General features: G+C 31.5%; 1 protein-coding gene across 1 annotated transcript in view; it reads left to right on the top strand.

Annotated features, from left to right (window-relative positions):
• Positions 1–10,429, top strand: part of hook (hook microtubule tethering protein) — a 74,703-nt gene extending 64,274 nt beyond the window's left edge. The window contains exon 15 of the mRNA XM_075362257.1: positions 874–10,429. Coding sequence (XP_075218372.1) covers positions 874–1,005 — 132 coding nt within the window. The 3' untranslated portion in view covers positions 1,006–10,429. The remainder of the gene's footprint in view (positions 1–873) is intronic.
• The last annotated feature ends 4,603 nt before the right edge of the window (positions 10,430–15,032 follow it).

Raw genomic sequence — 15,032 nt, 5'->3', positions numbered from 1 at the left:
ACTAGTGAATGCCAACAGCATGAGTGAAACTGCCTGTAGAACAGTTTAACTATGTTGATCAACCAGAATTGATTTATTAAATCTGACTTTGACAGTGGCACTTTACACTCTTCAATTCTACTTTCTGAAACATTCCAGGTTTTGAAGACTAGGTTGTAAGCAATGCGGTGCATATTCTTGTCCAAGATCCATTTCATTGTTATTTCAATAAAATCCATCACATTTTTTTTAGAAACCAGTTGATTTGAACAAAATATTAAACATTCATAAAAAAACTAAACTAAAATTAAGTTGAATAAATTTTTATATATGGTTAGTAGAACGCTTCAAATTCATTCACTCAGCTTAAGTGGGATGGCTTCTTTGCATCCTCTTTCTGTATTATAATAGTTAAGCTTTTATTCAACTGACATTAGTTCTTGCACAACACAATGTAAAAGTGGACTACCTATATTACATTCAAATGTAGTTTTTATATAATTATATTTCCCTTGTTGGTAACAAATTATTGCGAGATAAAATCTTTCTTATTGTTAAATCCTCAGTATTTATGGCATACTGTTTTAAATCATAACGTCTTTTTTAATTTATTTCTGTTGAAAATGTATGATAGTAAATCAGAAGGTAAAAACATTTTATTTGTTTTATCTGTTTTCTCATTTTTACATTGACTTGTATGAAGTTTTGGTGAAATAATTTTTTGTCGGCTTAAATTGCATTTATGTTTTTTTAATATTTGTCCGAATACATAGTGCATTCCTAAAATGCATTAGTGAAGTATGTATTTGATTGCAATGTTGCTGTAATATATTATAGCTCAAAATTAACTTTGTTGTTATTTTATAAATTTATTTTCTGTTGTTTTTTTTTTAGGGTCATGCAAAGCAGAGAGAATCTGTAGACAGACGGATGGCTAATCAGAATTTTTCACAGTTTCAGTCATTTTTAGGAAGACAACGACAAGCATCAAGTCGAAAAACTCCAAGCTCTTATAATTCTAAATAATATTAATTATAACTAGTATTTTATTTATAACATTTTATTGTACTTAAATATACATAACTGTATTTTACTAGTAAGTTATTTATATTTTGGGTAAATGTTTCTTTGGTTTTATTTATTCATTTATATAAATAGATATTTATGAAAATTAATTATAATTATTGTCATGTGATGAATAAAGTTTTAAATAGCTGTACAAAAAACACACATGCACACATACATCCATTGGGTCTGGATTTGTGTAGTATGGATCTAAGATGCTAGTTTGGCTTTTTGAACGACTTCCAGAGAGTAAACCAAGGAGGATATTTTGCTCTCTCAGGAGTAAAAAAATCCAGGCACAAAAAAAGACTGATACTTCTCCAATATAAGTAAAATCTAAATCACTGAAAACCACTCTGGTTAGGTTATGTCATCTGATTAGGTATACGAGGCACTTTGATTTTAACTTCATACAATACATATCAACCCTTCATAAATACTAGGCAGGGAACGCATATTTATGCCAAATGTATGTTACATAAATAAGTCCATATCACCTATTATTTCTTATAGAATTGTATTGTTTATCTTAAATATACAGTAAAACCTGCATGTAGTTTTTTTTTTTTGTTTTAATTATGCGTGTTACAAGAGTTAGAATATATACCATCAAAAACACATAAAAAAATTAAAAATTTTACACCTGCCGTGACAAATCTGCTCATCCATAACATCATTTTTAACTCTTGTGGAAAAGATATAACAACGATTTTTTCTAATTTGAATTGATAAATAGTTGAACAATTCAATTTGAATTGAATTTTCTTCTAGGTAAGAAAAGATTAACTGAAGGTATAGAGCACAAATTACACTTCCAGGTGCGTATGAATCATTTAGTATTCAGCAATTTTCTGCAGCAATGGCTTGCAGCATATGGTTGTGATTTTATGGTGTAGGTATTGTTCAAATAACTGCATAAATGCACATTCCAGTATTCAGAACTTATGCCGCTGAATGATTAATATCTTTCAATAAATACCTTGCTAGTGTGATCAGTTATATTTTTATTATATGTAATTTATAACAGTTTTAATTACATTTAGTTTATTTTAATATCGTCTTATTTGTAACTTATTTCTCATTGTTGAGGTTAATTATGATGTAAATTTATGTTATTTATATTTTAAGAAGTATATTAAAATATTTTATTTAGATTCACATTTAAGTTACATCTTTAACAGAACTGGATTAACTTTACATCCTTTATTGACTATTAATACACCTTTAACTGAACTGAATTAAGTAACAATAGTATTATAAAGACAAAATATATATTATAAAACAAGTAAGAAGAAAAAAGTTACATAGTTTGTTTATCATTAATAAGGAGGACATGAAACTGAACATCCCAAGGATTTTTCCTTTATAATATTGTAATGAAATATTACAAGTGATAACATGAAATAATATTAATAATTTTTGTTTGTAATCTCAACAAGTTTAACAATATAATTTGTAAATATGAATATATATTATACAGAGTAAGATAATCTAAGATGCTGTATAATAGCATGATTATTGAAGAAAAGTTACAGCTAATAACACGAAAAAAATGATTTTAAAGGTGTATTATACAATATGATATAAATATCAGAGAAAAAAAATTAATTATACATATCGCTTACAGTTGAAATATTGAATCAGTGGTTTCAAATTATGTTCACATCAGTTGTACACAATACAATAATAAATAGTAATAAATAATAATCATAGAGCTTGAATATATAATAAGTTGCTTATCAGCAATATTTCCTTTGTAACAAGTAAGTGGACATGTATCTTAATAATCATTTTTCTAGTAAATCTGGTAATTTATACCAATTATTGTACCTAACTCGTACAGATATTAGGATTTATTTAAAAGTGTTGTTCATGAGTCCTTATGATGTCCAGGTGTATTCATTGGCGAGCATCTCACTCCAATGAAAATTTAGTGTAAATCATGCATAAATATTAGAAATCTATTCCAATTGGGATTGATAATCCACTAAAATAAATAATACGTAAATATTGAAATATATTCTGATTGGGATCAATAATCCGCTATAATGAACATTTATTGGGATCGATAATCCGCTACAATGAGCATATGCATGTGTTGTATGTATGTACATATTTGTGTTATATGTATGTATGCATGTTATGCGTGTTTGTACTTGTATGTAGAATAATAGCCATTCTGTAAATCATTTAAAAGTATAGAGCAATATGAACATGATGTAATAGTTACATTGATATGCATCTAGCTTGTAACAATAATACATTAATTAACAGATTAAATCATAACATGAGATTAAAATTATAACATGAAATCACAGTAATAACTTAATGTATTGAATCAAACAATACATAATGCGGTAGATAAAATTATGTTTTTGTTTGACTGCAATTTAAATGATGAATGATTATTATTTTCAGACTTATATTGTCTTTTAATTTAGAAATTAATATTATTTATATGAATAAGAGTGTTATTCTTATTCATTTTATCTAAACAATTGAAACAACAGTTGTGATGTTCCAGAAATTCTTTCCGTTCATCAACAGAAAAATATAAAAATTCCTTACAACAATGTAAATAATGATTAGAATTACCAATTAGACATTACTTATAATTAAATTTGAATAACAGCTAAAATTATTTGCCTTATATCAGTTATATGCTTGTTAGCAGTGATTAAAATATTTAGTGTAGGATTTACTTCCATTGTTTTGTCGTTGTTCCTTGGAATTATGTCTTGAATGGTTTGACTTGTTTGTGTTACTATTTTCAAGCATCTGCCTTCTAAATTCAAGGAATTCTATGAAATATTTGAAAGCGGGAAACCTTTGAGTTGAAAGTTTCTCCTTCCATAATCTGGAGGTATCTAACTTTGATATTAACAACTGAACAACAATAAATTCTTATGTATTGATTGAATTATGCATCGCTTCAAGAGCATTGACTTATGAAGACACTTTGATAACAAATTTGGATAAATTATCCAAAGATTCTCCCTTTATTGAATTTAGTTTTAAAATACAATCTGCATTATGAGATGCAGTTAAATATTTATTGTCAAAATGCCTTTTTAATAGATGTAGTGCAATTGTATAATTTTCATTCATAATTGGTAAATTTTTTATAATAGCTAACGCTTTTTCCTTCAAGGCGGTATGTAAATAATGGAGTTTTTGTAAATAACTTAAATAATTTCTATTATGTACTAAATCGCTAAATAAACTATAATAATGTTACCAGTCAAGAACATTACCTCTAAAAAATGGTAAATTAATCTACTGTAGTTGTGTTTGCTTAGTTGCTGTAAGTACATTAATTTCTTGATCAGTGTCTTTTGCTTAATATTATCTATTAAAAATTGTAATTTACCTTCAAAACTATATAAATCATCTGCAACCTGTACATGATCTGAACAAATATCCTCATCATCTTCCATTTCAAGTTGTGTTTGAATAGCATCATATTTGCCTTGCAGCTGTTCAAAGTTTCTTAATTTAATTTGCAAAAGATGAATGTTAATTTGAGAGACATATTTTTCAATAAATGTACCAATTCTTGTTATAGAGGATTTAATTGATGCTCTCTGTCTAATTAATTGTTCTATGTTCATTATGAATTAACAGTCTTAATTAACAATGATAAATATAAATAATTAAATAAAAAATAATTAAATGAAGTTACTTGATGGTAATGAAGAAATAAGTTGTAGGCTGTATTTCATGGAATAATTGGCAACCTTAATAACTGCTTTTTTGATGAACCATAAATTGATATGTTGAACAATTTGTAACACATAATGTGAATTATCTTTAACTGAAGAATGTCACAATAGATCAAATCTTCACATATTTGTGGCACGGAGGACCAAAATAATGTTCAAATAACTGTGCCTAAATGGACCTTCCAGTATTCAGAACATATGTTGCTGGATCATTAATGTCTTTCAATAAATACCTTGTTAGTGTGATTAATTATATTTTTATTATATGTAATTTAGATTCATTTTGTTTATTTTAATATTGTATTATTAGTAACTTATTTCATATTGTTGAGGTTAATTATGATCTACATGTACATTATTTATATTTTAAGTATTATATTAAAGTATTTTATTTAGATTCACATTTAAGTTACATCTTTAACAGAACTGAATTAACTTTAAATACATTGTTTATTGTACTGATTTAACTTTAACTACATGTTTAACTGAATTGATTGACTATTAATGCACCCTTTAACTGAACCGAATTAATTAACAGTATAGTATTATAAAGACAAAATATGTATTATAAAACAGCTATTGAACTCAACTAGATTAACATATTTATATGCCTTACATGAGTAAGAAGAAAAGAGTTACATAGTTGTTTATCATTAATAAGGAGGACATAAAACTGAACAGGTAAATGCTGCATGCATAGTAAAAGTGATGTTTTTGTAGTTTATGCTCTATGTTAAATTTAAAAAAAGGATACACCTCTTCATTATGATGAAGCGGTGAGTCCATCATTATTTTTGAAGTGTTGCCAATTCTTCCAATTTGTGAATATTTTGAATTATTGTAATTCATCAGTAGGTTGTTATCACGTAGTGGTATGTTAAGTTCTTCTTACTTAACATAACTTGCATTACAATTATGAAATGAATTATGAGTCACTTCTAACACAGTGATTGTTCCGTATGTAAAAAATTAAGTGGGAAAACCTCAGGATTTATGTCAGTGTATACTTTTGTGAAAAATGCAAATTGAGTTTTGTTTGGATTGATCATTTGCTTGTATTTTTTAACTTAGTTGTGCAATTAAATGCAAGGGCATTTTGTAAATTAACCTGTCTGGTCAGGTAATAAAAATAAACAAAATAAATTGAAAAAAATTTGCTGTTTAAAAAAGTTACATACACATTTACATTACTTCATGAAATAGTCTCCATTCAAATTCAAGCACTTATATTGCAACACCATCTTGTCTATTCCCTCTTCAAAGAACAGCGCCACCAAAGTACTATGTAGACTCTGTCCATGAGTTCATCATTACTTTGGAAGTATTGAGTAGCTAGCTAATTCTTCCATTTTGTGAATAGATTAATATCTGACTGTGCTAAATCAGGACTGTAAGGGGATAATCAAAAATCTGCAACTTAAACTTTTTTAGTACCCTCTTACTGCTGGCTACAGTGTGAGGCCATGCTTGTCCTTCATACAAAACAGTCTAATTCATTAGAATCCCTTACTGTTTATTCTGTTTTACTCTCTGAAGCTTTGCCAATATTTCACAATAGATGTCTGCTGTTATTGTAGCCAGCTTCATAGTAGCCATTTTTTTTTTTGTTATTGTTGTTTTTTTGTTGTTGTTTTTTGGGCTTGTTTGGCAAGTGTGTGTGCATCCACTACTTGGACTGTTCTTTGTTTCAATATTGATGAACCAAATCCACGGCTTGTCCCTGTAACAACGCTGTCAAGAAATTCACTTACTTTATTCTGTTATTTCTGAAGAAACATCAAGACCATTCTTTTCTTTTTTTTGGGCACCTTTTTTTATAAATTTTGACACCTATTGTGCACAGCACTTAAGAAAATTCAATCTATCTTAATGATTCTGTAAACAGTGAACCTTGAAAGTTAAGTAATTGTGAAGCAACATTTATCATGAAAGTCATGTTCAGTTTTTTCAACAAGTTCATCACTCATAATGGAATGTCATTTTTAATTCTTCTTGGAATTTTCCTCCTTTCTTTAAGAATTACTCCTTTGTTTGAATTTCTTGCACCATTCTCTCACAAAACCATCACTCATTACATTATTACTGTAGCCTACACACAGGCAGTGGTGGATTTCGGCTGCAGAGGTTCCTTTTATACTACATACTTCACAACTGGCAGGAGCTGAAACAGTTGCCTCCATATCTCACTACGTACTACTTGAGTGATAGAGAACGAAAAAGCATCTGACTGCATGTGTGACAATATTTAAACTTAGCTGAGATCTACTGCATGTGTGCTTTGTTGCTATAGAAACAGGCTTATTTGTAACATTCTGCCGTAGGTTAATAATTTATAAATAGCCTATGTAATGCTAAGGGACAATCACTATTAATGTATTGTATCATTTCATAATGATGTGATAAACTAGTGGTTATCCTTTAATTTAAGCATTTCATGGTTAAACTTTTTGCAAGTTAATACATTTAAAAATCTTTTTCCTTATTTTTTCAGTGGTTAATGGATATTTCTTTACTTTTTTCTGGATTTGTTAATTCTTAAATCGAAATAACAATAATTCTCAATATCAATAACAATAAACTTGCTAAAAAGGTTTTTTAAAAAACTATTTATTACTCGCCCAATTTATATTCAATTAAAAAAAAATCTCCATTATGCTTATACAGTTGTAAAACATACTAACAATAAATGATTGTGGCTAACAATAAAAAAGGAAGTTTAAAAGAGTAGCTCAGAGAAGACAAGTAACAATTTTCTCTTGCCATTAATTGTTCTTTTGAATTTTTTTACAATAAGAATAAATATAAAAGAATCAACTGAAATTGTGCAGAAGCTTTGCGTAAAATTATCACTTGCAGACAGTCTTTCTATTTGGATTTATCGCTTATAGATAGTGTTTCAAGCAATTTTGTATTAATAGGAATTGATTAATTAGTACAATTAATATTATGGTACTTTCCTGTTGTATGCCACTCATTATGATTTTAACTATTTTTTTTCTGTAGATCCACAGAGTTTTATATACACAATCTGTGGTGTGCTAGTCGAAAACTGTACAATTTGGACACACAAGACAATGATCCCTAGAGGATAAAAACCTATTCTAACATATACAATACTAAGATACTAGCAAGTTGTGCTTTTTAGTATATGCTATACCCAACATAAACACTTATATTCAAAAATCACTGCTAACATAAATTTTATTTCTGTCATTTGGGCCAGCTGTATCCAACTAAAATAAATCCATTAATATAATCAAAGATCTTAACCTAAACTGTAAACTAACAATTAAGGTACAAAGTACCAACTCACACATAATTTTCACACCAACAGTTTTGTTTCATATAAAGCTACCTCTCCAAACCACTCAAATTCAATCTCATTTCACGGTTACAATCACAAATACGTAGATTGTGAAAAATATCTTACTGCTGCAACAAACCTATCAATGTTAGAGAAACATTTACAGTTGTTACAATATGGATATTTATCAAGATCATAAAGCACAGAATGAATGACAAGAATAGATTGAACAACTAGTATAAAGAATATTAGAATAGGAACAGAAATGAAAACTGATAGACTTATAACAAAGCAAAGCTATATTACTATAATAAAAATTGAATTCAAGATAATGAAACAATAAATAAGACTAGCACAATATAATCTCGTTACACAAAATTAAAAAAATAATGTTAAACATTAAACAAGATTAAAACAAATAACAAATGAATTGAACAGGAAAAAGGATTGAGTGGCATGTAAAAATAAAGTTTAAAAATTATTTTATTGATGACTTTCGCTCATGAGGTTTAGTAAGTGTAAGTTTTGTAAGCATATTTGATTAATGTGTAGTAGTTTTGCTTGTGTTTGGATATGTGTTGAGTGTTGGTGAGTAAGAGTACTGGGTGGGAATATATAGGATGGGGAGGAGAATGAAAAAGGCTTCTGCTGTCTGTAGAAAGACACATGCACAAAATCTTTGTGGTGTAACAAAAATGAAGGTGGTGAATTGGTTGATCAAATTGTTACCAGAGTTGAAACCTGGATTTCTTATTTGAATGTCGAGACAAAGCAGTAGTCAATGTGATAATCTCATTCATATTCTCAAGGAAGTTCAAACAAGAACATTCAGTAAATAAGCTTATTTATTATTTTTTGGTACAAAAAGGGTGTCTTGTCGATTTATTGATCGTGGAACTACTTTCTTTTATGAAAGTTTTCCAACACACGTAAGTTCAGTACGAGGACGAATTGAAAAATGGAGTTACTGCATGGTTTAAGACACTGGTGATTGAATTTCTTGAAGAAGCTAGTGAAATGCAATGAAAAGTATGTTGATGTTGAAGGCAGCTGTCTAGAAAAGTAGTAAATAAATGTTGTTGTTTTTGCATTTATTTAAGCAGTTGTATTTTTCAGTCCTGTTTTTATTTCAAAATGGGCCTTACTTTAAAAACATGCCTCGTATTATACTGACACCTGAGGTAAAACTTTGGAACTTAGTGATGCATGCACTTACATGTCTTGCTTCTGATAGCTTAAATGTTTTGTTATTATTTAATTAACTTTATTAGTTTTTTATTTATTCTTTTTTCATTTTCTTAGCAGCATCAAATACCCTGGTTGTTAGCATGGAATAATGCATCCAACAGTACTGAATTTTCAGTGATCTTAGAATTTTGTTAAAAATTTGCTGAACCATTATCAGTATTTTATCCCTTTATCCTCCATCTGAAGTGTGAAGTTGTTTAAGAACTGTCATCAGTCATGAAAAGGAAAGCAGTTTTACTGTGTTGTTAAGAACAGAGATTAGTTATTTTAGTAAATAAATTGAAAATTTTTGTATTACTACCGCAAGAAACGGCTAAAGTTTATTCAATTGATCGTTTTAATAATAATGTAATTCTTTACTTTCATGTTACTTATGTAACATGTTACTCATGTATTTACTTATTTACATTATACAATTAAAAAAATTACTGGTGTAAACTTCCAGGTGAATGAGAAACTAAAAAGTCTGTATATATCATTGTTATTGTAAGTAGCACTAGTAGTTTACAAGTAATCGGTATCAAGTTAAACTTCCAGTGTTATTTATATATATATAATCAGGTTTCAATATATTATTTTTGTAAAGCTAATGGATTCAGTATGTCAGTCAGGAAGTATAGCTCTGTATACATAAACTTAATTAATACATTGATGGCTAGTACAAATTTGTTTACATGTATCTCAAGTTCAGTTTTTTATTTTATTGCTTGTAATTTTGGTAACTGAAATTGAGTGGATTATTACTATTAATAAAGACTATATACCAGAGAAGTTAGAGCCGTGTTTATTGTTAATTAAGGCCCACTATATCTGGTTATATTACTAATTTGATGTGATTATTTGCTAATTTTATGTGCATGAATTAACGATCTAATATGAATTCATAGCTGTTGTAAGTATTTAGTATTTATAATATTTAATATCAACATTTATTTTAGACAAAAAAATTAATTAATAAATGAGAGTGAAAAGTATATAATATAATTTTGTTTTCTGTTGTTAAATATATTTTGAAGTTTGGGTTAAAAAAGATTACATTTATTTGTTAAGTTAGAATTTTATATTTTTAAAGATACAAAAAGAAATAATAATAATAAAAATTGAATGTATAGTTTACTTTTCACTTATTTATTCACTTTTTTTATTATAAATCTTTCAGTCGTTTCTTATTACAATAATCATTATCAGGTACGTAAGTTTTATTTATTTTGTGTGTATGTGTTTCGTAATTTATATTTTACTGTAAATTTTTAAATACTTTATATTATTTTAAGCATCGGTTTGACAAATCAAGAATAATACTGTATCAGTATCTTTTTTCTGAAAAATAAAATGTATTACAACAGAAAAATATCAACGTATACTATACAGTAATGTGTTGTATAACTGACAGGTCATTGCCTTGCCATTTATATGAAATCAGAAATATGGTGTGTGTAATTTTTTATATATATTTCTAGTCTCTTAATCCTGGCTCAAACCTCTTTGCTGTGATGTATTTATGAAATTATTTTGAAGGCAAAGGTAGAGGACCTTTGCCTTCCTTATGGAGGTTATTCAGTAATCCAACCAAACAGTGCTGCATTTGGCTAACCAAATTTCATGCAACAAAATTGAAAAAAATAGCAATTTAGATTTTCCTTTCCTGAGTTGGAATTAGAATTGACAAAAAAATCTTTTTTGGGTATAAGTCAAACTAATTGTCATCTGTTTGGTGGCAAATATGCCACCAAACAGATATATGGATATTGCCACTGAAAAGCTATACTTGTTTATCTCTCAAAAGAGTTAGGAAGATACCTGTTGTTAAGAGATAACATTTTTTTCAGAATTTCCTTGAGAGAATCAATTTTCTGTTTTAGTTTCACGACATAGTTGTGCAACTAAAGCCTCCTTCTTTTCATTTATCAGAAACCTCTTCTGATTTATCAGCTTCTTCAAGCTACCGAAATTCAAACATTAAAAATTAATATATAATCTGCGAATTATAATAAAGTTTCGAACTAAAACAGAAGTATACTTAAGATTAAATAGAAAAACTATGTATATAAAGTCTTTATTCTTAAATTATGAAAAGCTCTAAGAATAATTAAAAAAATTCAGAAACTTTTAAATAAAATTTGAAAGAAATAATCATAAAGTAGCGTACAGAAAAATTCAATAACTTGTGAATGAATATTTCACTAGCCAGATAAATGTTATGTTCCAATCTAAAATAATACTTATTATCTTTGAGCCTCTTAAAAAGTCAGTATTCAGTATGAATTTTCTAGATAAAAAATATGGGCTGTCGGGTAAATCAGCTGATTTTGAAGTCGAGAATTCTAAGGTTCAAATCCTAGTAAAGGCAATTACTTTTATATGGATTTGAATATTAGATCATGGATACCGGTGTTCTTTCACGGTCGGGTTTCAATTTCACATATCTCAGGAACGGTCAACCTGAGACTAGACAAGACTTGCACTTCATTTACATTCATACATATTATCCTCATTCCTCCTCAGAGTAATATGTTATGGTGGTTCTGGAGGCTAAACAGACAAAAAGAAAGAGGTTATCGTCTAATATTGTTAAATATGATGAATCATGTGGAATAATACTTTGTAAACTAAAAGAAATTGTATGTATTAATATTCTTGTTCTTTTTCTTCTACAGAAGAAGAAAAGGTGCTACAGCCTATGATGAGCCTTAGCCTCCCCCACAATCTAACAGCCTCCATTTATTACAGCAAATTTTCCTCAAACCTCCATTGTCCTCAAGTCTCTCAACTTTGTTCAATCGCCTTTCCTTTTCCAACATTGATGCAATCTCTACCTTTAAAAATTACTTCAACATTGCACTAATTTTTTTTTTGCCATCTCTACAATTTTTCTAGGTTGCAGCATTATCCTCACAGTCCATATTCTAGTAATCAAAATATTTTTTTATTTTTAACTTTTTCCAGTATATTAATCTTAATATTTTCCAGTATATTTAGTCGGTTCCATAACAAGGGAATTTTTGCAGTGCAGTGTCATCAGCACTGTCCAGTCCCTAACTTGGTGGATCCAAGTTCTAACAGGGATTTCCTTTCCTTTCCTTAGTCAGTAGATCCTAATTTTAGAACCGGACATTCACTCTTATCCTATCCACAAAAAGGATAGAATTAACAATGTTCTGACATAATGGATTTTGCCGCCGCCATCTTATCGGGCAACCAGCCATTACCCTGTTTTACAACCAAAGTGAGGAACCATCAACTTGGAGGGGATACAGTTTACTAAATTATTAATTTGCTACCTTTATTAATTGTTTTGTCATTTATTCCTGGAAAATGATATCCTCTTTTGTGAATCGGGTAACAAAACTGTTTCTACGTTATACATCATAGTACTTTCGCTTATGAAAAGGAGCTTTATTATAGTTCTGTTACCGGTTTAATAAATTGCCTAAAGATTTAAAATTTCTCCTGTATAGTTAGTTAATTTAAAATTAACTAAAAGATTTTCTGTTTGTTATTACTCTCTTCACGGGTTTTGAAATAGTACTATTAAATAAACCGTACTTTCTGCATCTTCACTGACTATTTATTTAATTATGTGCTCTGTCGCAGAATGGCTTCGACGGCACGTAATTCATAACCTTGTGGTGGTCCTGAAAAGGGCCGTTTTTTGCGTTAGCTCTGAGAAGAGATGTCGGGTTTGGAAGCCGGCCGGAGAACAGCTTCCAAACCCATATTAAGTCAGGGAGTTGCGGCTTGCCCATTGAAGTCCGACTGGGCTCTCCCTCAGCGGCAGTCGGTTCCTCACTACAGTGTGGCAGTGATGGCCCTGCAGTGCCGAGTCGGCGTTGGTCGTCCTTCGCCGGCGCAGCCGAGACGGTTCTCCCCGAGCGATTACATGCTGAGTCTGTCGCAGCCAGGGCGATTGAAGCCTGGCGAGCTGGAACTAGTGCAGGAAGGTAGCGTCCGCGTCCAGCGGCTCCCTCAGCGAGCCGGCCAGGCCTGCTGCTGTGGCAGGGATGTTGGCATCCACCGGGAGGTCCCACGTTGTGCCGGCCAGGGAAGTTCTTCTTGGTCTTCTCCAGGTGGTGGTCGACAATGAATTGAAAATTCATGGAATGGAATGCAAAGTTGGCAGGAGTCTATTACTCCCTACTTTATCGCAGAGCCTGGACAGAGTCCCTTGCTGCTGGATCTTTCTAATCGGGCTTGTTTTTAAAAGGGTTATTTTTTAGTCTCGGTTCTTATTTTTCAATTTTTGTATATTATTATTATAGTGAATTTAAGACGGATTTAATTGCATTCCAATTCCGTTGTTATACCAGCGTTATCGAACCCATTTTACGGGCCGACCGCGGAAGGCTAGGCTTATAAAGCCTGTCCTCCCGACGTAATTCCCCTTCAGACCGTCCACTGAAGTCCTTTCGGTGCTAACTCTTTAATAGGCTAGCAGGAATACGCCACAACGGGACACTAGCTTTAGGGAGGGAGCAATGCGTCCCCTTTTCCGGAGGAGTCGCTATTGCTGGGTTGTTTGTCTTAATGTAAGTTTGAATTAGGAGAGGTTGTTAAGAAGCTCTTCATCCGCTTCTGGTATGGCTGCCCTTCAGGACGCATCTCTGCTGGGCTCTGTTCCGGACTCCAGTCCGTGATGTTGAGACGAGTGGCTGGTCTTCCTTCTTCTTCATCTTCTCCCGAAGACCTCTTCGTTCTTCTTTGGCCTGCACTTTCCAAGAATTGGTAGTAACCGAAGTTACATACCGTTAACCTTGTAATTCCCGAAGCCCCGAAGGGCTGAACGGGGGAAAGTGCAGGTTTCTTCGCTCTTCTGTGCTGTCAGTGGCTGCTGGGCTTTCGACTGCTGGGCTCGTTCCCTCTTTCTTCTTTCTTGAAAGGAAAGGAAGGTAATAGGGAACTTACAAATGGTGGTGCCTATTCTCGATCGCGGTTTTGGGGCGGCGATTTTCTGGAAAGAAGTAAACAGTAATTATTCACTCCACGTAATCATTAACCTTCAGACACACGTGTGTCTGAGAAGGGGTTGGGGGGACCGCGTGGCCGCAGTGAAGAAACCATTTGTTTTGTGGTGGCTGTTGGTATCTGCAACAGACACACACGGAAAGAAAGAGAAAAAAAAAAAAAAAATTCTTAATTATAACTTTTCTTTAGGCTGGCAGGATGAGACGGCACGTCGAGTCGTTCCACATCCACGTTTCTCCCGTTTCTGAAACAAGAGAAACAGAACAGAACACGCAAAAAAAAAAAAAAAAAAAAAAAAAAAAAATTTTGACCGCGTTTTTGTTGTATGCGCCACTTACCGTATTTGAAGTCTTCAAATTATATAACTCGCGAAAAACTATTCACTCGCGACCCCGGAAACGCGTCTGACGCACTATTCCGTTTATGGCTCACGCGATATGGAGGCCCCTAAGCCTGGTTTGTCGATTTTCGGCTACCGCACCGCACCATCACGGTGGTTCGTCCAGTACGGCGTGAGGCCGCTTCCTTACACCTGTCGGAGTTGGGTCCTCTCTGCAGATGTCCCGAAGATGACTGTGTTCGGACACAGCCGCTCTCCCGAACAGTCTGCGCGCCTGCGCCACCCCCACCTCGGACACGGATTGAAATCTCGCATCAGATCGGAGAGTGGCGTTCCTGACGAACCACGGAGCTCCAAAGATCGTCCGCAACGCTATGTTTTGGACGGCCTCGATCTTCTTTTGAAGCGAGGA

Source organism: Lycorma delicatula, chromosome 4, assembly GCF_047948215.1.
Source record: "Lycorma delicatula isolate Av1 chromosome 4, ASM4794821v1, whole genome shotgun sequence".
Taxonomy (NCBI): Eukaryota; Metazoa; Arthropoda; class Insecta; order Hemiptera; family Fulgoridae; genus Lycorma; species Lycorma delicatula.
The sequence above is the reverse complement of the archived record's forward strand: the minus strand, read 5'-3'. Positions and strand labels throughout refer to the sequence as shown.